General features: G+C 37.4%; 1 protein-coding gene across 1 annotated transcript in view; it reads left to right on the forward strand.

Annotated features, from left to right (window-relative positions):
• CALCRL (calcitonin receptor like receptor) overlaps positions 1-24706 on the forward strand; it is an 89416-nt gene that overhangs the window by 50396 nt on the left and 14314 nt on the right. Inside the window, exons 2-8 of the mRNA XM_070956861.1 lie at positions 4661-4743; positions 8941-9109; positions 12071-12181; positions 14223-14335; positions 19263-19354; positions 20747-20873; positions 23454-23607. Coding sequence (XP_070812962.1) covers positions 4693-4743; positions 8941-9109; positions 12071-12181; positions 14223-14335; positions 19263-19354; positions 20747-20873; positions 23454-23607 — 817 coding nt within the window. The 5' untranslated portion in view covers positions 4661-4692. The remainder of the gene's footprint in view (positions 1-4660; positions 4744-8940; positions 9110-12070; positions 12182-14222; positions 14336-19262; positions 19355-20746; positions 20874-23453; positions 23608-24706) is intronic.

A 24706-nucleotide genomic window follows, 5' to 3' on the forward strand; every position in this document is an offset into this window, starting at 1 on the left:
GCCCACTCAACTAGGAGCGCCGCCACGTCGGCGGCTTGGGCCACCCAAGCTCCTCTGGAGGAGGTTTGCCGGGCGGCAACGTGGACGTCGATCTCTCCATTCATTCGACATTACCGGGTGGACTCCTTCGCCTCTGCGGACGCTGCCTTTGGTCGCCGGGTCCTGCAGGAGGTGCTTCGTTCATAGAAGCCGGCGGGCCGGAGTTCCCTCCCTGGTGACACCTAGCTTTGGTATGTCCCCAGCCTGACTGGCGTTTCTTCACCTCGGAGAATGGACGTTGGTCTTACCTGATACGTCCGTTCTCGAGTAGTAAGAAACGCCAGTCAGCCCCGCCCCTGGTCCGGCCCTCCGGAATGGATGGGAGGGGGGTTTGGATATTAATTCTCTATCATTTCAGGAAGACACGACGGTCTGCGCCATGGCCCTCGCCGAAACACTGGAGAAGAGGGCGGAGCTATTCAAATTAGTGCAGACCCGGTCATCGCTGGATAAAGGAGCCGATTACCCAGCCTGACTGGCGTTTCTTACTACTCGAGAACGGACGTATCAGGTAAGACCAACGTCCATTCTGGTTTCTGGTGCATGCCTGTGTACCAGCCAGCTGGTCTTCACATGTGCATGTATGCCAGAAACTGGAAGACCAGGTGGCAGGTGCGCATGCACGCAGGCCGGAAACCAGAAGATCATCTTCCCAGCACGCGCATGTGCTCAGGGCGGCTGCTCTTTCAGTTTCCGGCACACACATGCATGCTCCCATTTCGGCACTCTGTACCAAAAAGGTTCGCCAGCACTGGGATAGGTGATAAGTTACATTATCACCAGTTGGTAGCAGGGCATCGTACTATTATATCCCATGTTGTTCATATCCACCTTTCAGAGTCTGAACTGAAGAGGAAGTGGGATTATTTACTCTTTTACTCCAGAGTTCTGCTATTTGCATTTTAACCACTGTGAGCACATCTAAGATTGTATTTTCAGATAGTCAGCTAACAAAGCACAGCAGGTTCTTCAGTGAAGTGGAAAATTCTCAACAGGATTGTGAATAATGCTGGAATAGGATTGTATAGGCAGATGTTATGAAAGGAGAGCAGCTAAGACTGTGGTGGGCATCTCAAAGAGGATAATTGAAGTGCAGGGTTTTTTGTTTTATTGTTTCTCTGTTTTTGCTATGATTGTTTTATTTATTGGTTTTATTGTTGTGAGTTGCTAAGATTTCTGAGAACTCAACAAAGATCAGCAAAGTTAAAGAAAACCCTATTGAACATTTATAAGATTTCAAAGTACATTTAAATGGAATGAAATGGAGATTATGAAGTGTTTTCTGATGTTTTGAGTAGCATAGCAATTCGCTAACTTTGAAAAAAAAAAACCAATTTGCATCAAAGAAATACCCAAGTATTTTACAATTAACATTTGCCCCTAAGCATCAGTCAAGCTTCTTGTCATGATTATATAATAGGTGTGTAATTGGTTTTAGAGTAATATAAATTCATTTATTAAAAGGTCAGAGTTTTGTAATAGTTAGTTAAGGACATTAGACAGACAATAAAATTGATATTGTTGCACATTTATTGGGTAGTAAATTTTATTTACTACTTACTACTAGAATTTACTCTATAAATTCTATTTATAGAGCTGTGGTGGCGCAGTGGTTAGAGTGCAGTACTGCAGGCTACTTCTGCTGACTGCTGGCTGCCTACAATATGGCAGTTTGAATCTCACCAGGTTCAAGGTTGACTCAGCCTTCCATCCTTCCGAGGTCGGTAAAAATGAGGACCCAGATTGTTGGGGGCAATATGCTGACTCTGTAAACTGCTTAGAGAGGGCTGTAAAGGCACTGTGAAGTGGTATATAAGTCTAAGTGTTATTGCTATTAAGATTAAGTAATCATGCATAGGACGTTTACCAAATCATACCAAAATTACATCATCTCTATTCTGTTATGAATTATCTTGTCTGTTTGAGAAAAGAAAGAAAGAAAGAAAGAAAGAGTATCCAACTGTTTGTTTATTGACATAAATCTCATGCAGGTGATGACTGTTGGCAAAAAAAATCTGAAGATTAATCGAATACATGAGAAAATGCTACATGAGTTAAATATATGTAGGTATTTAGGTTTCCACAGTGCAGGGATATTTTTATATTACCAGTTACCAATGTGGCATATAAAATTATGAGTATTGTGCTAATACAAGCACCATATCGTTGTTGGTAATATTTCTTCCTATTTTGAGTGATCAAAGGAAGGAAGGAAGTGCCTTGATGAATCTTACTAAGTGTTCTATTCTGACTGGTATCCTTTCAAGGATCAGTCAAATAGTTCTGAGATACAAAAAAAAAAGAACACAGGAGAATAGCTCTATCATCACTGTTTTTGTTATAATTTGTTTGTATTTGTATCTTTTATCTTTGCCACCCCAAGTTCCTTTGGTACAGAGGCATCTATGTAAATCTGTTTAATACAAAAATAAATAAATTAGTTTTTCCAGTACCTGAGATAAACAAAGCAAAGGTTTGTTCATGCAATTTCATATTCATTTAAAATTTTAACCATAAAAGATAGAATGTATAATGTGCTGAGTCAGATCAAGCCATTTTAAGTCTGATGTTAAAAGAGAAAATATCAAAGTGACAGGTAGCAGAGGAGAAAATTCTGTTCAAATGAATGGGGAAAATCAACATTGCTGGAGATCATATTCGTTATGAATGGTTGAGTATGGGACATGGTAATATTGTAGCATACTGGGGAAGAATAAAGAGGAAAGGAAGAGGGGGTAAAAGTGATTTTTATGAAGATGCATTATATAGACTGTAAAGACAAACATGGGAGACTTGAATGAGAAGAAATACTGTAGACCAGGGGTCTCCAATCTTGGCAACTTTATGACTTGTGGACTTTAACTCCCAGAATTCCTCAGCCAGCATATGCTGGAGACTCCTGCTGTAGATAATATATTAAAGGTAGAAGAATGAATGAGGACATCAATATTTTTTGTGATGGAGAATAACAACTTGTTATCCAATTAAATGGAGGCTATTGTCACTATCACTTAATTGATAGAGACTGTGTCACTGTTTTTCCTTTTTTTATTGTTAATTATATTTAATTATTGTGTTAATTGTTTTTGACCTATAAGATTAATGAATGTGAACAATGAATTTAATTCTCTAAAGAACAATTCCTAAGTGCAAATTTCTTCATCTATAAAAGAGCTGTGTTTACAATAGTTGCCTCTACAGTAGATAGTTGGAAGTAGAACAAAATACTAACAAAATATGAATCCAGATCAGGGATGGATTCTAAATTGTTTTACTACTGGTTCTGTGGGCGTGGCTTATTTTGTGAGCGTGGCTTGTGGGTGTAATGTGACTGGGTGGGCGTGGCCAACTTTTTTTTTTTTACTTTTAAAAGCATTTTTTTCTACAACCTTAAGAGGTTGCAGAAAAAAAATGTATTTGGAAGCCTCTGACAATCAGGCAAGTCAGCTGGGATCGCCAGAAGCTTTTAAAGGCATTTTTTTCCCTACAACCTCTTTAGCTGAAGAGGTTGTAGAAAAAATGCTTTTAAAAGCCTCTGAGATCCCAGCTGAGCCGCGCGATCATCAGAGGCTTTTTTAAAAACTTTTAAAAGCATTTTTTCAGCCAAAGAGAAAATTTGTAGAAAAAATGCTTTTAAAAGTAAAAAAAAGGCTCTGATGAGGTAGGTGGGGTAAGCGAGCGGCGACCGGGCTGGGGACCGGTTCGGGGGTGTGGCCAGCCAATGTTATTACCGGTTCTCCGGTTCTCCAAACTACTAAAAATTTTTTACTACCAGTTCTTGCGAACCGGGAGCAACCCACCACTGATCAAGATGTTATATTGGGTTGGATTATCCTTGTTTCCTAGGCTTTAAAAGAAATGTAAAGGAAATTAGGCATCTATTGATAGAATTTCCCTGAACTGCTTTCTTATTTCATGCTGTTTATTATGAATAAAAGAAAAAAATAAGAAACACTCCCAGCGGATACATTATGTAGCAGTTTCAAAAATTGTTCTCTTCTGACTTTTTTCCCCCTACCCTTTCTATATGTGCCTTTTACCCGTTACAGTAATTGAAGTAAATTTAATGTGGCTACAAACGCCTGCAAATTCCCATAGCTAACATTGGTGGGAGTGTGAGAAATGATGACCAAAACTAGAGCTGAGTTGCCATATTGGAATATTCTGACATTATGATTTTAGAGGCCATATTACAGGAGCATTGAGACCTCCCCTTTATTGACCCATCTTTCTTATTTCCATTTTTTCCCAAGCTTCCCAAACAAAAGGAAACAACACAGACAAATTGGCCAGTCTTTTTCAGTTGATTTGTTTTCCCTGAGGGTTAAGACAAAATGACGTGTCTTCTGCAGTTTGCTACTGTTATTTTAATTCTGTTTAATAAACACTTGGGAACTCGGCCAACATTGGATGCTTTTATGTTTTACTGGCTGAACTGGGAAAGTTAAGTGCAAACTTCAGCCCTCCCACTGAGAGCTGAGTCATACAGTAATCTTATAGATGACTACTGAGGGGTAAACCAGATTATGTTCAATGGGATATTTCCCCAATGAATGAGTTTAGGATCATAACCGTAACACTTTAAGATGTTTATAGCTTGTTTTGTTTTTTTCGTCTACAGTTTTTTGCTGAATTGTAAAGCTACATTTAGTGATGGAAGCTGGTTGGACTGTACATCTGTTGCCTCTCTTAGCTCTGACATTGGTGAGTCTGTTCCCTCTACATGCACATCTGCAGATGTTTATATAATAGTGTGTATACATGAATGGAAGTTGCTCTTAAATTTTGTTTGCTGTTAGCTAGGTAGCTGGATAGAGTGTTTATTGATTGATTGATTAGTGGTGGTGCAGTGATTAGAATTAGTGATTTGATTCTCTTTGATCCTCACCAGGCTCCAGGTTGACTCAGCCTTCCCACCTTCTGAGGTCGGTAAAATCTGAGGATTCAGATTGTTGGGGCCAATATGCTGACTCTGTAAACCACTTAGAGAGGGCTGTAAAGCACTGTGAAGCAGTATATAAGTCTAAGTGCTATTGCAAATATGATGATATCAAATGTAAAACAAAAATAAAATATGGGATAATTCCAGGGTAAAATAGATGCAAGAAAAATACAGTAATAAAATACATATCTGTAAAGTACAAAGTATCAACATTCAGGTATATACATTATCTTTGCAGGGTAATTTGTTTGTTCAATATAATGGATCCTTTGGTCAACCGCCTTAACTACAAATCTAGCAGGAGGTAATTGGAGAGACCCAAGTTTGCAATAGCGATAGCACTTAGATTTACATACCGCTTCACAGTTTTTTACAGCCCTCTCTAAATGGTTTACAGAGTCAGCATATTATCCCCAAAAATCTGAGTCCTCCTTTTTTTTTAAAAAAAAAAAAACAGAGTACTATTTAACTTGGGACCTATTTGGTTAGAAAATAGAAGCAGAATTAATAATTAAGGACGATCAATAAAATAAAAGTAATTATGCATATAAGCAATAATATCATAAGCACTGGATTATACTTGATTATAGATTAAATTGTATTGGGTGATTAGTAGGGAAGATTACATTGTATGTATTACGAGAAAAATGGTTATAATTATGGTTTGTATAAAATTATGTGTATTTAAAAGACATTTGATACAGACAGTACACTGCCATTGCAAAAATGGAAACATTGTGTATAACAAAGGAAAATGCATAATAAAAGCAATTTAAAAAATCTGCGTCCTCATTTTATTAACCTCAGAAGGATGGAAGCCTGAGTCAATCTTGAGCCCAAGAGGATCAAACTCCTGGCAGTGAGCAGTGAGTTAGCCTGCAATACTGCATTCTAACCACTGTGCCACCATTGCACCCAGTGGTTATGATCAGAATATCAAGCACAGCACAAATTATGTTGTGTAGCACATGTCCTTTGTGTGGATAGTCTCAGTTTTGGCTTCTTGAGGAAGACTTCTGTTTGAAAGAAATCAATTTTGAAGATCTACTTGTCATCAGCCTTTCTCAACCTGGTGCCTTCCAGATGGGATAGCACTCAAAGACTTCTGGATGAGAATTTTGAGGGTTGTAGCTTAGCATATCTGTAGAATTCTAATTTAATGAGACATAGTATAAATCAACAATGTCTGTAACATTAACAAGCATTGTTCTTGGAGTTGTTCCTGAGAGCACATATGCAATAATGTTATCATTCCAAGGTCCCAATTACATTACATGACATTTGAGACACAACATTATGTTATGATGATGTTGATGACATGCATGCTTCCACTTGCTTGTCTTGCATTCCAAATGCCTCATTATATAGGCATCATGCTATTCCATGTTTTAACCATGTTTTATTAAATAATATCCAGTTGACTGGGTTTCCATAACATACTGTGCCATTAATTATGGGTTACAAACCACAGTGGCTGCTTTGATATTTCATGCTAAACTAAAAACAAATAAATCATACTATGGCTTATGATTTCTGAATTCTGCCAGTACAGGTAGTCCTCACTTAATAATGGCAATTGAGACTGGAATTTCTATCATTAAGCAATGTGGTTATAAAGCATGACATCATGTGACCACACCATTTAGCAATAGCATTTCCAGCAATCCCCAGTTACCATTGTTAAGCAAGAATCCTGTGGATAATTAAGTGAGGACCTGACATAATCATAACTTCTGACTTTCTGCCAGTTTCCTCGTTGACTTTGCTTTTCAGAAGCCAGCAGGGAAGCTTGTAAAAATCACAATCATATGACCACATATGCTGGACAATCTGTGGCTTTTCAACTCCCCAGGTTTTTTTTTTTTTTTTTTACAACCAGTAGCAGTTTGTTTGGCTGGCAGAAGAAAAGATGGAAACAAATGCAATAGAAAAACCTTTGCAGGAAATAACAGCAGTTTTTCCTTTCAGCTGTCTCAACTGAAAGGAATTTAGGATTCTTACTTGGAGACTACAACTCCAGGTGTCAGAGCTACGATAAGCAGACACGTACAAATAATATAAATCTCAATACTTTTACTAAAGCTATATTGATAAATAATAAGATTTATGTTAAATTTGCAAAATCCAAAATAATGCCTACATTCCCCTGCTACAGACAGTCAAAGTCAAGATATCCATTGTTCATTGGGACACTTCTCCAGTCAGAATGTTAGCCAAGACAAGTACTGGAGTTTTATAGTTTGTGAAAAGGTATCATAATCACCTTTCTGAAACTTGTCAGGCTTTTGTAGAGGTAACAGAAAACCACTCTAAATGGCAAAATAACAATATCAGAATATTTGTGCACAGGGGATCTTAAAGCAGCAGTGGTGTCAGCAGGATGATTTACAGGTCAAGTGGAACACAGAAGTGAAAAGAACAAATTTATTACAAAAGGTTGTAATTATTAAATATGCTACAAAAGAGTGTACATATCAATCATAGAGGTACTGTAATCCTCGACTTAACAATTGGGACTGGAATATTGGTTGTTGAGTGAAGTGGAATATTGGTTGCTGAGTGAAGCAGTCATTAAGCAAGATGTCACATGACCATTTCAATAATCAATGATTTCAGCAGTCCTGGATGCAGTCATTAAGCAGTCTCGTGGGTCAATAAGTGGACAGAGTTCCGGGTAAGTAGTGTAAAATGCCATGGTGGTAAGGATCCAGAGTATGTGAAGTGTGACCTTCTTACTGACACCACTTCATGCCAAGCAGCCTCCTTTCTCATGATCTTTCAAGAGCTGCCTTCTCAAAATTGCACAGTTTGGAGAAAGAGGCTTTTGAAGCAACATGAAAGCAGGCTCCATTCTCACATAACTAATTTAAGTCATTTACAAAATTAGGCTGAGGTGCCTGAAACTCAACACATTTTGGACAGTTATACATGGAGATATTTTTGTTGAGAGAGAAAGAGAGAGGGTGAGGGAGAGATTGAGACTATACCTTTAAAGCAGGGGTGAAATGCTCCCGGTTCGGACCGGATCATGATGGCGGCGGGTGGTTCGGAGAACCGGTAGCAAAAATCCCTGCCCCCCACCATGCCCAGCTGAGCCGCACGATCATCAGAGGCTTTTTTTTTTTACTTTTAAAAGCATTTTTTCTACAATTTCTTCCGCCAAAAAAATGTTTTTAAAAGTAAAAAAAAGCCTCTGATGATCGCGCGGCTCAGCTGGGATCATCAGAGAGGCTTTTAAAGCATTTTTTTCTGCAACCTCTTCAGGGGAAGAGGTGGTAAAAGAAATGCTTTGAAAAGCCTCTGCTGATCAGGCAACACAGCTGGGATCGTCAGAGGCTTTTCAAAGCATTTTTTTAAAAGCCTCTCTGACGATCCCAGCTGAGTTGCCTGATCGTCAGATATTTTTTAAAAAACCTATCTGACAATCAGGCAACTCAGCTGGGATCATCAGAGAGGCTTTTAAAGCATTTTTTTCTGCAACCTCTTCAGCGGAAGAGGTGGTAAAAAAATGTTTTGAAAAGCCTCTGACGATCCCAGCTGTGTTGCCTGATTGGCAGAGGCTTTTCAAAGCATTTTTTTGCATTTGCAGAAAAAATGCTTTGAAAAGTTTTTTTAAAAAAAAAAAAAAAGTTGCCCATGCCCACCCAGTCACATTACCACCACCACCAAGCCATGGCCACAGAACTGGTAGTAACAAATTTTACATTTCACCCCTGCTTTAAAGAGATATTCAGAGGAATTTGTTTTTTAGGGAGCATCAAGGTAATAGATTCACAAAATAATGTGTATTAAAAATTGTGAATCTCTTTAATGCTCTTCTGCCCAATTACTTGGTGTGCACCGTATTACATTCTTCAAAATGGATTGCATTAATTCATCCAATTCAATTAACACTCTGTACAATGTTTGCAGTTATTTTGGCAACTGTGACAATCTAGTTTTTCTCATTATCTGTCCAGGCTTTTGTCATAGCTGTTCCAGATGAAAAAGAAGGAAATTGGTCCAGTGAAATGGGAACTAAGAACCATACAGACCATCAAACAATACTAGGTGTAACGAATAATAAAATCATGACAGCACAATTTGAATGTTATCAGAAAATTATGCAAACTACTGAAGAATATGAGGGTAAACAATGTATATCAATATATTTTGATCTTACGTTATTTTCCCTAACTAAAGCATTCCATCTGTTAATTCAGGCAAATATAATTTAAAAATGTTTTTTACCTAATACTGTGCTTATTGCATCCCCCTTGGAAATAATTTAATACTTGAAAGTATAACAGCTTTCGATTCTGGTTTTTTCCTGTCTAAAGAAACAGATTTGATCATTTAAAGTTGTTTACAGAAAGCACTGGGAACTCAAATGTTCCAATAAAAATTTTCAGTAAGGCACTCCAGGGTATTCTTATTTAACACTGTTTAATTTAATTGAATCTTGAGTTTATTTTGAATGTGATAATAACTGCAACAACTATTTGGTTTGTTGGTTTATCTTTTGCATGTAACTCTGGCTTTGGATTGTGAAAAGGAATCAATACATTACAGATAAATTAATGAATAGAGATGTTTGTTGAAAAATATTTTGCTGCTGAGATACTGTAGTTAAAGGCACACATTGATTTGATAGGCAGTGATAAATAATTGTAACTTATCTGTTATGAAAACAGGTAAGTTGAATGAAAATCTTATTCAGCATAGTAATAAAGAGCAGCTTTATTTACACTGCAGAAGTCAAATTATTAATGTACAACAAACCTTGAATAGTTTTAAACCGTTCTCATTGTTTTAGCAAAAGAAAGGCTTTTAAAAATGGGGAGGAGGACTCTTTAGTAAAAATCAGGAGATTTGCATTAAGGTTTCTTTCTTTCTTTCTTTTTTTTACAAAACGGGTAAGAGATGAAGGCGAGTGTGTCAGAATAAACTAATAGCAGTAGCTTCCCTTCTCATACTTCCTAAATTCCAAGAGAAACATCCTAAACAAACTCATTTCACAACATTTAAGGCAGGCAGCAAGGGAGGCCTTAAGCAGACGGAGAGGTATGCAAGCAATCATAGCAACAATGGGCAGCCGCAGCTCTTTCTATCACCTCCCCAGAATAAAGTTCAAAAATACCATCAGTATAAATCCTAGGGCACTAGAGAAGCAAAAGAAATATACTGCACAGAATTTTTTCTGCAAAGAATTAAAAAAAAAAAAAAGAGGAAACATTCTGACCCTAATTTGGTGGTTTTGAAAGCAGGGTGATTTGCTTGGACCAGTTCAGAAGCCTTCCAGTCTCAGAAATGGGATTCATTTAGAAATGGGATTTCCATGCAATGGATCATTACTAGAGATCCACAAATACCTGTTACCTTTTTCTTTTTTTTTACAGAATTGGCGGAAATGTATGGGGTTTGTTTGTTTGTGTGTTTGTTTATTCTATGTTTATAAATAACTCAAGGCAGCCAACACATCTAATACTCCTTCCTCCTCCTATTGTCCCCTTAACAACAATCCTATGAAATAAGTTGGGCTGAGAAACTGGGACTGGCCCCATATCACCCAGCTGGTTTTTCATGCTATTTCTGGTAACCAGGCTGTCCTGGATACACGGCTGTCTCTGGAAGCACATCTGACGGCTGTGGCCAGGGGGACTTTTTATCAGGTCCGTCTGATTCGCCAGTTGTGTCCCTTTCTGGATCGGGACTCCTTATGCACGGTCACTCATGCCCTCATCACTTCTCGCCTGGACTACTGTAATGCTCTCTACATGGGGCTCCCCTTGAAGAGCACCCGGAGGCTTCAACTGGTCCAGAATGCAGCTGCGCGGGTGGTTATGGGAGCAATGTGATGCTCCCATGTAACACCTCTCCTGCGTGAGCTGCACTGGCTTCCAGTGGTCTTCTGGGTGCGCTTCAAGGTATTGGTTACCACCTTTAGAGCGCTCCATGGCTTAGGACCTGGGTATTTACAAGACCACCTTCTGCCACCGATAGCCTCCCACTAGCCAGTACGCTCCCAAAGAGAGGGGCTCCTCAGGGTGCCGTCGGTCAAACAGTGTCATCTGGCGGCCCCCAGGGGGAGAGACTTCTCTGTGGGGGCACCTGCCCTTTGGAACAAACTCCCCCCAGAGATACGGAGGATTCCGGATGTACGCACTTTCCTCCATGTCCTCAAGACTTTTTTATTCCAACAAGCTGGGCTGGCCTAACTCTTTTAATTGCTAATTTTAATTCGTTTTTAAAAAAGGGGGTGTTTTAATACATAAGGGCCAAATTCATTTAGTATGTTTTAAATTGTTTTTTTAAATTTTATATATTGTTATGTGTTTTATTTGGCTGTTCCCCGCCCTGAGTTCTTCGGGAGAAGGGCGGTATATAAATCTAATAAATACAAATACAAATACAAACCAGGTGGAATCTGCCAGGTTTCAGACAAAAATATTTAAAAGCTTCCCTCTCCCCTCTCAAGATTAAAGTGATAGATGTCCTAGTGATATCTGCAGCTAAGAAACCTGCACAAGTTCAGAAGGTGAAACACTGATTTCAGCATGCAAAGGAAGTATTCAGAGGTTGTCAGGGTGAGACGGATTTGCTTCCCTTCCCCTGTTTCAGTTGGTTTATTTTGTTTGGGGAAATTTACAGGAAAACAGTTGTGTTTCCAGGCAAGGTGCTTGCAAAATTGTAGCATAACAGTTACAGGATAAAAGAGCATGATGGTGAACAACATTGTTAAACCTTTCTGTTGTTTTCTGCTCAAGCGCAGTATTTTTATTAGCCAAGATTTAGGTGACAGTTTTAGAACTCAAAATGGCAAAGTTTAGAAAGATGTAAACATCCAACAAGTTGTAAGAAAGAACCCAACGCAAGAATAATGGATGGTGTTTTTTCTCTTGGTAGGAAGGAGTTATATAACCAAGGCTGGTATGGAAGCCTCTTTGGAAGCAAATACTACATATGTCAATCATAAGGAATTTGGATTGGATCCAAAGGTTTGCTTCCTTGCAAAGAAAGGATTTTGTGTGTGTGTGTACAGAAAAAAAATGTACCCAGCCCTGGTAAATTAGAACAAAATGCTTCAAACGATGCCTCTTCACTTTGTAGGTCCACATTGCAACAGAACATGGGATGGTTGGTTATGCTGGGATAGTACTCCGGCAGGACAAACTGTGGATCAAAACTGTCCAGACTACTTTCAGGACTTTGACCCTTCAGGTAAGGATTAAGACTTCAGTACTGTATGTCTACTTGAGAGACCCAGTAAAAATATTTTCTGAGTGCTATGAATTTGGGTAGAATTATGCAAATTCAACTTTATGACAAATCTTTAAATAATTTGAAAGCAAGCTCTTTCTAGTACAGGATTCTTATTATTTCAAATGCACTTGGTATCATGTGTCACAAACAAGGCCTACAGAAATTATACTGTGGCCCATTAAATGTTTGTGAAGTTCTGGAAAGAATAGTTCCAGGCAGGAAGCAAAGATAGGAATTTAATCAGACTCCAGGATTGTTTTCACACTTGGCTACTAGACTGCCCAGCCTGATAGGTCATACGTTATGTATGCAAGAACAACATTATGGATTTGAGATTTTGTCTTCTTTGTATTTTGAAGTACCACCAGATTTATGTTCCAGACAGACATTTGATCAAAGATGTCTCAAATAATTAGGAAAATCAAACTGTTCCAAATCTCTTGAAATATTTTGGCATTTGCATGTACAGAACAAGTATCCATAGATAGATTTGCAACTTGCTGCTTGTGGTCTCACTTCATCTAAGCTCAGAGCTAAATTACGAAGTCAGACATTTAAGCAGGGTATTTCAAGCAATTAATGAAACTTATTTTGCTATTAAGGAGAGCTTCTATTTCATTTAAGAAGTTGCATTGATTATAATCCATCATTTAATTATGTACATTTAAACCTGTTTAAATGCATATTTTATTGCTACAAAGTTAAAGAACAGTTCTTGGTGATTTATGGATTTAGGGCAGAGGTGGGCAAATATGGCCCTTTTACGACCTGTGGACTTCAACTACCAGAATTCCTGAGCCAGCTTGGCTGTCTCAGGAATTCTGGGAGTTGAAGTCCACAGGTCGTAAAAGGGCCACATTTGTCCACCCCTGATTTAGAGGATGGAAGAGGAGTGCAGATTAAAATAGGCAAGGATATGTTGAGAAAACACCTGGTTGCATTGAATGAATTCAAGTGCTGGGGCTCACCCCAGGGTTGATGTGATCTCTGAACTGCTGACTCAAGTGGAGTGTAGAGCAAATGTCTGAAAACTAGAGAACAGCTATCATTCTTCCAGTGTTTTAATAAGAGGTGGGGGAGGAAGAAGACCCAGGAAATACAAGACCCTAATCAATTTGACATCACTACCTAGAAAATCCTAATCATCAAGTTGTGGATTAGACAGCAAGTGTAAGATAAAATACTAAAGAAGGGTTAATTTGTTAAGCATTTCTGAGAATCTCTTTCATAGAATTTTGATTGAAAGGATTCAGAAAGAGATAACAAGAAAAACTGAAGAATTTAGTAAGGCTTTCTGCCAATTGGTTGGCTAGATTAGATTTTTGCTGTTTAACAGATCACTGAAACTGATGAAAACTGAGAAAATGTTTATTGACTTAGAGAAAGTTTATGATAAAGTGAGTTATGGAATGTTTTGTAAGAATATGGACTTCCTGAATATAGTAAGACCACTATATGATGGAAGTAAAGAATGTATAAAAATAAATGAAATCTTTGCAAATGGTTAATAGTTGAGCAGAGAGTGATACAAAAATATACAGTATAATATCCTCTTGGTTATTTATGTACACACACATATGAAAAATGTTTGGGAAGATATTAGGGAAGCATTGGTTAAGAATTTGTACATTTTTAGGTAGATGATTTTCAGTGAACATTAATACTGTACATTGAAGGAAGAATATGGATTTGGTAATTAATATATAGGGAAAAAATTGTGACATAGGACATAGGAGTAAATTATAGTGGCTTAAATTAGTTTAAGCAGTCTTGTCTTTTCCATATTTTGTTCTTCAGATGTAATTGCCTTACTATTTATTGCTCCTTTTATATGCTCTGCATAAAGTTGCTTACACCAAAAGGGAATAAAGTTGATGGGAGCATATGTACTGTATATATGTATTTCAATGCTTTTTGCTGTTACATTTTTTGAAATGTTAACTCTTTTGGAATGCATAAATTATAATTCACTTTTTTCTCCTTAATTTTTCTCTGAAAGAAAAAGTTTATAAGATCTGTGAAGAAAATGGACACTGGTTTGTGCACCCTGAGAGTAACAGAATTTGGACAAACTATAGCCTTTGCACTCATCAAATATATTATAAATTGCAGGTAATTGCATTCTCAGAAGAATAAAGGATTTTAAAAACCTAACAACTGTGAAATGTCCACTATGTTAACTTCTTCTCGCTTGCCACTGTATTATATTTCAGTAAGGTTAATTAATTTAGATTGCCATCCTAGAATAAGTTGCCTTGGAAGACGGTGCATTGAATTAAGCAGGGCCTATTTCTCTTAATGTTTATTAAGGCTTTATTTTATTATATAAAATATAAAGAAGAGAAGAAAAAATAGGAAATTAAGGGAAGGAAGGGGAGCAGGGAAAGAGGAGGGTGAGATACAAGGGGAAAGAGAAAAAGAAGAGGGGTATTGACTTCCAACTCTTCTTAGCACAGTACAAGATAAACATACTCCAATCTCCACTTTTTGCTTTTACAAATTACTATATAACTATCCATCCCTATAACACCAAATCTTTTTGATCAACAAAACCAAAGTCAAAGTTTCATATATAGTTTTCTTCACAAGCAGGACCTATTTCTCAATAGACATGTGTAGGATGTGTTAGCATTTTAAGTGTTTATATCTATGTATTTTTTTACCACTTCCAATCAGGCAGAATGTCATGTGCTATAGAATTGGTTTCACAAATAAGCAGGGAGATCATAAATGGGGGGAGGTGTCCTTGGTGCTCTCTGAGCTTGCTTGTTTTCTTGCAAACTTTTCATTACCCAGTGCTAGTCACTGCACTGACGGTGTTACCTAGTTTGGGTAATGAAATGTCTGCAAAAAAACAAGCAAGCTCAGAGAGCACCAAGGACCCCCCCCTCATTTCAATTCTGAGCTAGAAATATTGTCCTTTATCAAGATCATAAATAGCTGGAAGGAAAGACCATTACAGATAGATATTTTAGCAGTTTTTTTAATGAAAGAACAAACATGAAGAATTATTTTTCTTTTTTAATATAAGTTTATTAATTTTTCTATAAAACATAAAGATAAAAACTAAGAAAAATAACTGTTCAAAGAGAGAAACAGCTGGGAAAGAGAAAAGAGATAAAGGTGCAAACAATAAAAATTCTAGAAAGAAAAGCGTAAAATAAAAAAAAAAAGTAACTTCTGACTTTTTTTTTCTGTTTCTTGCTAAAAGACCAATGTCTTTTCTCTAATGAGGGCCATACCGTTACTTTCTCCATGATTTAAAAAAACTCAATGTACTGAGATTTTATGTTAGGATCAGGACTGACCACACACAACAATTGTAGGAAATGGTAAAAACAAACAAAACAAGTTTATCCAATCACAGGGAGGTGTGAATACTTGTTAATATGTATAGTTTGCTAGACACTCAGTTGAATGTGTTTCCATCTCTCTTGTCCGGATATCCATTCATTCTGGATGAACTGTGAGAATAGAGCTAGTGTCATGGATTTGCTGCAATTTGTGAAAATTTATGTAAAAAAGGATAGAAGGTAAGAAAATAAATACAGCGGGCAATGATCAAATATAAAATCCTAACAATAAGCTGTTCTGAATCCCCATTGACAGCCTACTTGCCAAGCTGCCCTTAGTACAGCATGGCTGGTCAAAATTTGTTTGAAGCTTGAGAAGCATGTTCAGATTCCTAACAGCTTAAATCCCAGGAAGTTGCTATTGAATTACAGTGCAGTTGGTTTACAAATTTTATAAGGCCGGTTAATACAGACCTTGACTGACCCTAGAGACTTCATTCCAGAGAAGGAGGGGGGAATAGCTTCGTTTGTGAAGGGCTAATAATGTTCAAGAAATCTGAGAACCTGTTCTATAAAAGCAAAAAATGGAGCAACAATACCAGGAGCAACAGCGGAAATAATACTGTTTCCATTTAGGACAAGCAATACACATCTTGTGTGACCCCCTCCCCCAGGCACTTTGCTACCCATCCCATGGCTATATTTTGATTCTGGCCAATTAATCCTGTAGTGTTTTCAAGTTCTACTAAGCAGCAGAATCAAAGGCAGACAGCAGATCTATGCAGAGGTTCAGCAGTCATGCAGCCTGGTTTGAAATCTGATCCTCTATTCAAATTCTGCTCTGCTGGGCAGCCAATTCTACTGACCTCCAGAAGTGTCACCCAACCTGGAATCATTTTAAGAGCAAACAAGGCTACATTATCTGTCACTTCTCTCTATGTGTGGATTATTCAGGGCTGTAATGACCAGATTTTTTTTTTTTAATTTGATTTATATGCCACCCTTCTCCGGAGACTCAGGGCGGCTTACAATGCGTTAAGCAATAGCCTTCATTCTTTTGTATATTTTATACAAAGTCAGCTTATTGCCCCCACAAACTGGGTCCTCATTTCACCTACCTTAGAAAGGATGGAAGGCTGAGTCAACCTTGAGCCTTGGAGAGATTCGAACCAGCAGTAATTGCAGGCAGCTGTGTTAATAACAGGGTGCACTAAACCCCTGTACTATCAAGGCTCTTTTGGCTGCTACCTCCATGGCCTTTGAATCTGTCATGGGTGTTTTTAAAATTATACTCAATTTGATTGACTCAAGGTCAAAAGATCTGCAAAGCACTGGACCCTATACAGTTGGATTTTTGTATCTCCCTATAAGAGCTGGGGAAAAATTTTATTTTGAAAGAAATATCCAAGATACAAAAGTGAAACCTGCAAACATGTATTAGTGATTTCTTTTTATGTCTATTGTCTCTATTTCCATTAAAATCTATATTACACACTGTTCTACATACGATAGTCTACTACTATTATTATACTATATTCCCGTGATGGCGAACCTATGGCATGTGCACCCGAAGTGGCACACAGAGCCATGTCACCTGGAACGTATGGCGTCGCCCATTCCTCTTCCGGATTTCTGGCACACATGCGCGTGTGATGATCAGCTGGCCTTTTTGCATGCAGCAGTGCTGGAAACTAAAAGAGCTGGTCTTCAGTTTTCCTGCATGAGCATGGCACCGGCCAGCTGATTGTCACATGTGCATGCGCGCCAGAAACCCAGAAGAGTAGCTGGCTGAAACCGGAAGTTCAATAGCTGAAACCAGAAGTTCATTTTCAGGTGCGCACATGCACCCTGGGCAGCTCTTCTTTGGGTTGTGGCCCAGACACCTGCACTCCCTTTTCGACACTTGATGCCGAAAAGGTTCGCCATCACTGCTATATTCTATACTCACCTGTACTTCTATGCTATATTTTACTATTTCTATTACAAGTATACTACAAGTATACTATTACTATTGCTTCTATACTTTTATTACTCTACAACAGGGTTTTAACTCCTACAGATACTGGTCTGTCTTTAAATCCTCTCTTCCTCCCCATTCCCTTTCTCTCTCTCTTCCGCCCCTCTCTTCTCTCTCTCTCTTTCTCCCCCCTTCTCTCTCTCTCTCTCTCTCTCTCTCTCTCTCTCTCTCTCTCTCTCTCTCTCTCACTCACTCACTCACACACACACACATATACACACCTTCTATTGTTATTTTCACACTAGCTTGTGTGGTATAGTTGTGAAAGTGATGGACCAGGAGTGGGAAAATCCTTGCTTTCATCAAAATCAACCACAGAGATTCATTGGGAGTCTTTGGGTCAGTCCTTCTCAGCATAGTTTACCCCAGAGAGGAGTTGTTGTGAGAGTAAAATATGTGGAGCAATAACCATAATGGTGTGTTAATATTTGATAGAGATAAGAGAAATCAAGCCAAGCTTGCTGTTCATCTATTTATTTCAGAAATATTTTCTGTTGTTTTCCATGTGTATCGGATTTCCTTATTTACATTTGTGCTAGCATTTATTTATTTCCCCTCCTCCTGAAAACACGGTGGAAAATTCGTATTTGCCATGTCATCTTTAGTGTATAAATTTTCCTTCTTATGCTGTTTACAACCATACCACAATACACATGGCTTTCATAAAAACATTTTGGAAGTATTTAGAAAATGAGCTCAATATGTATGTATATACTTAGTACAGTATATACTCAGAACATATGCTTACTTGTAAAAAGAAATAGGGATGACATGGAATGAATTAGTACAGTCAATAAAATGTAGAAGAAAAAATAAGTAAAATATTATTAAGCTGCAGCATGGGAGATCATGTTAGTATTGCTGTCGTGTTTAACAAAACAATGCTTGAAGTTTATTGAGCATAGACAATGCTCATTGTTTTCAGAGAGACTGCACTACAAATAAGCAAGGTAGGATAATTGTTTTAAAAAATCAGCTCATTAATATTTTAAAGAATTAAATTAAGATCTGATATAGTTTATCATTTGATAATGTTCTTTCTGATAATTCATGCTACCTATCAGGACAAAATCTCCCAAAATATTATACAGTATAATAAAGAGAAGTTTCAAGATTGAAGTAAAAGAAAATGTGCTTCGTTTTTAGGGTAGAACAAAATGCTTCGGGTACTCGAATTTTTTTCTGTCAGTTCACAGCCAACTTGGTAGAACATTTTGAGCAGGATGGCTCCAAGCTCAGATATTGTTTTCAGATTCTCATTTTGTCCATATTCCCACAATGAAATACATAAAATAAAAAACAGAATCATATTTTCTTAAAAAGAGTAGCAAAAGGAAGTAGTTTTTAAAATAGTTTTTTTTAAAAGCCCCAGCGATCAGAAAATCAGAAGAAACTAGAGTTCCTGTTTAAAACTCCACAGAAATTCTTAGCAGAGGAACTTAAGAATGAGAGGCCACCGGTGAAAATGTCCTGCCAACTCGATCATCCTTAAAGAAAAAGAAGGGAGATGGATTTTGGAAGATAATCAGACTAGCCTCTATCTAGAATAGCAGCACAATTTCAGAAATTGTTGTCACCAGCTCTAGCCCACACCAAGATATGTTGAAATGTTTCTCAGATATTAGATTTGATACTCTTGTTCTCCAGCAATTATTTTGAAATAATGTTTGGGCTAATGCTTAATAAGCTGTATTTAAATGGTCATTCTTCTTTCTACATTTTATTACAGACAGCTCTGAATCTGTACTATATCTCTATAATTGGCCATAGCCTTTCAATTGTTTCACTTCTTATTTCCCTTGGCATATTCTTCTATTTTAAGTAAGTATAATTTTCATTTATAGATTGCATTCACCCATATAGCTTATACAGTAGTCATTATCTGTATGTAATTAATAATATATTACTTCTAGCATTCTGAGTACTGATTCACAGCTGGATTTGTTAAGTTGTATTCATATTATCCTAATATTAAATTATTGAAGTTACCTGATAGAAAACTGTTGGGATCGTATGACTCCAAAGTCTATGCCTGAATTTATGGAATTTTTGATATTGGAGAGACATATGAAGCCACTGTTAACTGGGATGGGTATATAGAGACCAAATCTGCAAGTACAATATAGTTTATATGTCAATTTTTCTGGCAAGTTGTAAGTCCAAATATGAATTTATGTTTAGCCCATATGCATGACTGACTGTTAGTGGCAGTTGATTTAAACTGCTGTAGTAAACGACCTTCAAGATGCCAGAAATCAGGAGAAGGACTAATTAACCAATAAGAAATATCACTGTGTCACAAGTCACTCTGACCTCTGTTTTGTTCTTTATATTATATAAACAATGTATTACTATTCCAAATTCCAAATGTTGAAATACTTCAGTGTAATGCTCTTCTATCTCATCCAAGTAAATTGTTTTAGGAACTTTGGCTTACATCTAGAATTCATCTTCTGCCTTAATTATTTTTTTTTTAAATGAATGCTGTTTATATACTTGCAATTGTTTCTTTAATGCACATCAATCATGTTTAGACAAATATGTACTTATTTTTTAACATGAATACCACTAAATCATTCCTTCTTTTTGGGTAAAGAACCTCTGTTTTTGTTCTAGTCAAACCAGAAATCAATGGTGATCAGGTCCAAAATAAATCAGGATACTAAAGCAACTTCAGAATATAGCTTGATATTTTCTTTTGTCTTGATACTGATCACCCTAATTTTCTAATGAGGACAACTCTCCCAAATTAATGGCTTCCTGGAGTAATTAAGGTACTATGGCCAGAGATGGGCGTCACATAATGTAACAACCAGTTTACCCAGCACCGAAAATGCATGCGTGTGGCTTCAAAATCACGGCAATATAGGATGGGATAGCGCCCAGGCGGATGGTCACAACTACCTGTTCACCTGAACCGGTCCGAACTGGCAGCAGCCCACCTCTGACTATGGCCAATCTTTCACTCACAGTGTAGAATGAACATTTGTAGAATATTTTATCACACAAGACTTGGAGCACTGACTGCAAGTAAATGTGTTCCATTCAGAGGGTCAGTTGGGTTATCGTGGGCTCTTTCAGAGGATCAAATGCTCTTGAACTACAAAGCAACTTTCCAGTTAGCAATTAAACTGCTAACAAGAAACTGTTCTGTGCAAAGGAAAGAAATTTCTGTCTCTCTAACTTAACTTTCTCTTGCTCATTTTCTTTCAGGAGCCTCAGTTGCCAAAGGATCACGTTGCATAAGAATCTCTTTTTCTCTTTTGTTTGCAACTCTATTGTAACAATTATTATTCTATCAGGAGCTGCCAACAATCAAGCAGTGGCTGCAGATAACCCAGTAAGTGTCTACCACCATGATGGTGAACCTATGGCAAGTGGCACGCAGAGCCATCTCTCCGGGCACATGAGACGTCGCCCATTGCTCTTCCAGGTTCCGGCACACAGCCAGCTGGTCTTCGCGCACGAATGCGTGCCAGAAACTGGAAGACCAGGTGGCTGGTACGTATGCACGTGCCAGGAACTGGAAGATCATTTTCCTGGCATGCACATGTGCACCAGGCAGCTGCTCTTCCGGTTTCCGGCACGCATGTGCGTGCACGCTCCTGTTTCGGCACTTGGTGCCAAAAATGTTCACCAACACTGGTCTACCACATTAGTATTTTTGCTGCTTCATAAAATACCTGGCAACATGATCTACTAACATTCTATGTAAATATGCATAGCTTCATCTAATTAAGCAATTATAATAATCAGTGAAATAATATGAAAGGAGCTGTGTTTATAGGAATAATCCTGATTATTGTGTGTTATATATTTATGGAAAAAAACCCTCTTGATACAATAGCCTTCTATCTCTCTTTCTTTTTCTTTTGGGTCCTTTCAACTAGATATGTCCATGCTATATTTTTCGGCAATATTTTTCAGAAATGGTTTGTTCATGTTTTCTTCCTCGTGCTGAGAGAGAGAAAGACCAAGACTGGCTAAAGTCACCAGTTGGCTCCATGTCTTAAGGCAGGACTAGAACTCACACTCTTCTGTTTTGTAGCCAGGTGTCTTTAACCACTGAACTATTCTTAATCCCATTGATTAGAGTGGTAGAAATTTTTGTTAACTGTATCCATGAACATCCCTGCCTTATTAATTTCTGGATGGAAGTAGTTGCCTAGTGGCACCTACTCAACATAAGGAAATAAGCATCTTATTATAGTAGTTTGAATGAAGCAGTCTCCATTCCAGAAGTGGAGATTGGAACATTTCTATTCACAATGCCAGAGTTATTTCTGTGTTTTTTCACAGGTAGCTTGAAGGATTCAAGTGGCTTTCTGTTTCTAAAAGTGATTGACAGAAATAGGTCTATTGTTTATTCTTGCACAAAAGTTTAATAAATTAAATGTTTTAATTAAATTAATAAATTATATTTAATAATAAATTAAATTAAACTTTTAAATTATAAGAGATGATGATGATGATGATGATGATGATGATGATGATGATACCAGGTGATGCACGAATTGAAGAGAAACAACTAGGAAAAATAATGAAATACATGGAAATTTTGAAGTTATCAGACCTGAATATTCTGATTTTGCAAAAAACCACCTTACATGGAACTGCCTATGTATTCAGACGTTACCTTAACAGCTCTTAGGTTCTTGGTTAGGACTTGAACTATACAGTTTTTACTGCTCCCAAACTGAATTGAATTGAAGAAATAATGTTAAGTATAATTATAATTATAATAATTTGTACAATAAGGGTCTAAGGTTTGAGGACTGCAGAGAATGCATTCATGGAATAAACTCTTTTCAAGAATATCTTATTTTTGTACCTGGTAAACAAGTAATAAACCTGTTTGCAGACAGGTCTCATGGATGGCCTTATTTTCATCATCCACTTTAACATTGACAATAAACTAAATGAATAATTTGCTGTGGCTCTTTGCTTTTTAACAAATTCCAGATCCACTTTTTTCAGGTACTTTTAACTAGTTTATTTATGCAGATATAGAAATAGAAAATTATGGAGAGTTTTACAGTTCTGTTACACTGAATTTTTGATTATTGTTTTTTTTAAAAAAACTTTTGACTAGCTACTTCATCAGAGAGACTGTTTGAACACAATTCGAGATTGATCTTTTCATTCAATTTATGTAATTGCCTATCTCTTTAGATAAAGTAAAGAAAAGTAAAGAAAAAAGTAAGGCTCTGAGAATCCTTGGGATCCACTTTTTATTGAATTCTTAATTGTGGAGAATTGTTGCTCAGCCTCTCCTAGGTAGATAATACTGAGCTAGATAAACCAGAGGTCTTTCATGGTAGAAGCTTCCTATAGTCCCAAGGATAAGATTAGTGATATAACAAAATTTAGTAATAAAAGCGGTACAAAGCAATGCCAGAAAAACAGTAGAGCCATGAAGAAACAGGCCTCCTTCAAATTAAGCTTGATTCCTAGGGACCTGAGCATGCAGGGGATATAGGCAAAAGATACGATGATTATTCACTGTCTTTTTCCAGGATATGTTTTGGTATCTTGATATCCCTGGTAACTCTCCTATCCAGATACAAGGAGACCCTGCTCCCAAGCCCAGATAAGATCAGCCAGGTATTGTTACTCGCTGATGCAAATCAAGTTCTAATTATCTAGAATCCAAGATCTTGGAAATTAATGTCCTCCACATTCTTATTCCTATGGGCAGACGAGAAATTGAGGTGTTTTTTTTTTTTTTTTTGAGATTCTAAGATCTTCCAAATTCTTCTCCAAAAGGTGTGTGATCTCAACATAGCATTTTGAATCAGAGAGGGTTATCTTTGTTGTCTCTTTGTGTTTCCATTGTTGTTAGCCCAATACAAATTGAATTGGTTTTATCCCTTGCATATTACAAGAATATTTATAATCATATTGGTCTTTTCTCCCATAGGTTGGATGCAAAGTGGCACAATTCATTCACTTTTACTTAATGGTTTGCAATTACTTCTGGATGCTCTGCGAAGGCATTTACTTGCACACTCTGATTGTGGTGGCTGTATTTGCAGAAAAGCAGCATTTACTTTGGTATTATCTCCTTGGATGGGGTAAGCTATTTTTCTTCTTCCCCTCCCCCTTCCTAAGTATATTAATATCACTTTCTGGGCCCACTCATACTGTAATTTTAATTCAAGGGGAATTTTAATATCATCCAAAGGAAAGCCAGCAGCAATTTGTAACCTCCGTTACTTTATTCACAGTGACCTGAGTGACCTCAACAGATGCTAAATATCATTTTACATTAGATACCACTCCCCACACTGGAAATATATCATTCGTGGCTTTTAAGTGTATATTACTGACTTACAAATCTTATCTTAGCTAAATGGGGAAAGTGTTGGGCAGGAAATGACTTCTTTGATTTAGAAAAAGTAGTCTTCTATTAGGAAAGGGCATGAGGGCATGATTATTCATTGTTTCCCATCTTAGGAGTGTTTATACAGGCAACATTAATTGTTGAAAAAAAATATATTACCCATTTCTACAGTGGGGGATAAGCCCACCATTTATTTTTCCAGGAGTTCTTTTGACCTCTTTTGTTTGCAGAGTAAAAAGCCATACCTCTTGAAAAACCTAAGCTTTTTTCCCCCCCTTTAATGGGTCAATAGGCGTTCATTTGCTTTATTCTCTCATTGAATTCCAAAAGGGAGGAACCCTTTCTCGCCCTGGATGTCTTGCATCACGCCGTGATCTAAGCGCACCTCCTGCCCCAAAGCCCACAATTGTTGTTTGCAATTGTTTATTTGTTGCTAGTGCATCTGGGGTCCATCACTTCTTTGGCTGACTAAAGATGCTTATTTCAAGTTCAGTTTTGCATCTTAGACTCTGAACATGTTATATATTCTAGTCTATGCTGTGTCTTGCTCCTCTCACAATCACGTAAAACCTCTTTCCAACTGAAAACACTTCTTTAGAAAAGTAGATATGGTGATTAATCATCAAATATTATAGGCATTTAGGAATGATTTCTAGCTTTAGCCAAAATGATATGCAAATAATAGGAAAGGAATTATTTAGGTTCACGTAAGAAGTGATCTCTGCACTTGTGGCATCGTGAGGGAACAGAATAAGCTTCAATACTTCATAGTCCTATCCTCTCCTGGTCTCCTGTGAGGGAGAGAAAGACTAGAAATAATTTTTGGGGTT

This window comes from Pituophis catenifer, unplaced genomic scaffold (genome assembly GCF_029215685.1).
Source record: "Pituophis catenifer annectens isolate HBS135680 unplaced genomic scaffold, rPitCat1.0.hap2 SCAF_1, whole genome shotgun sequence".
Classification (NCBI taxonomy): Eukaryota; Metazoa; Chordata; class Lepidosauria; order Squamata; family Colubridae; genus Pituophis; species Pituophis catenifer.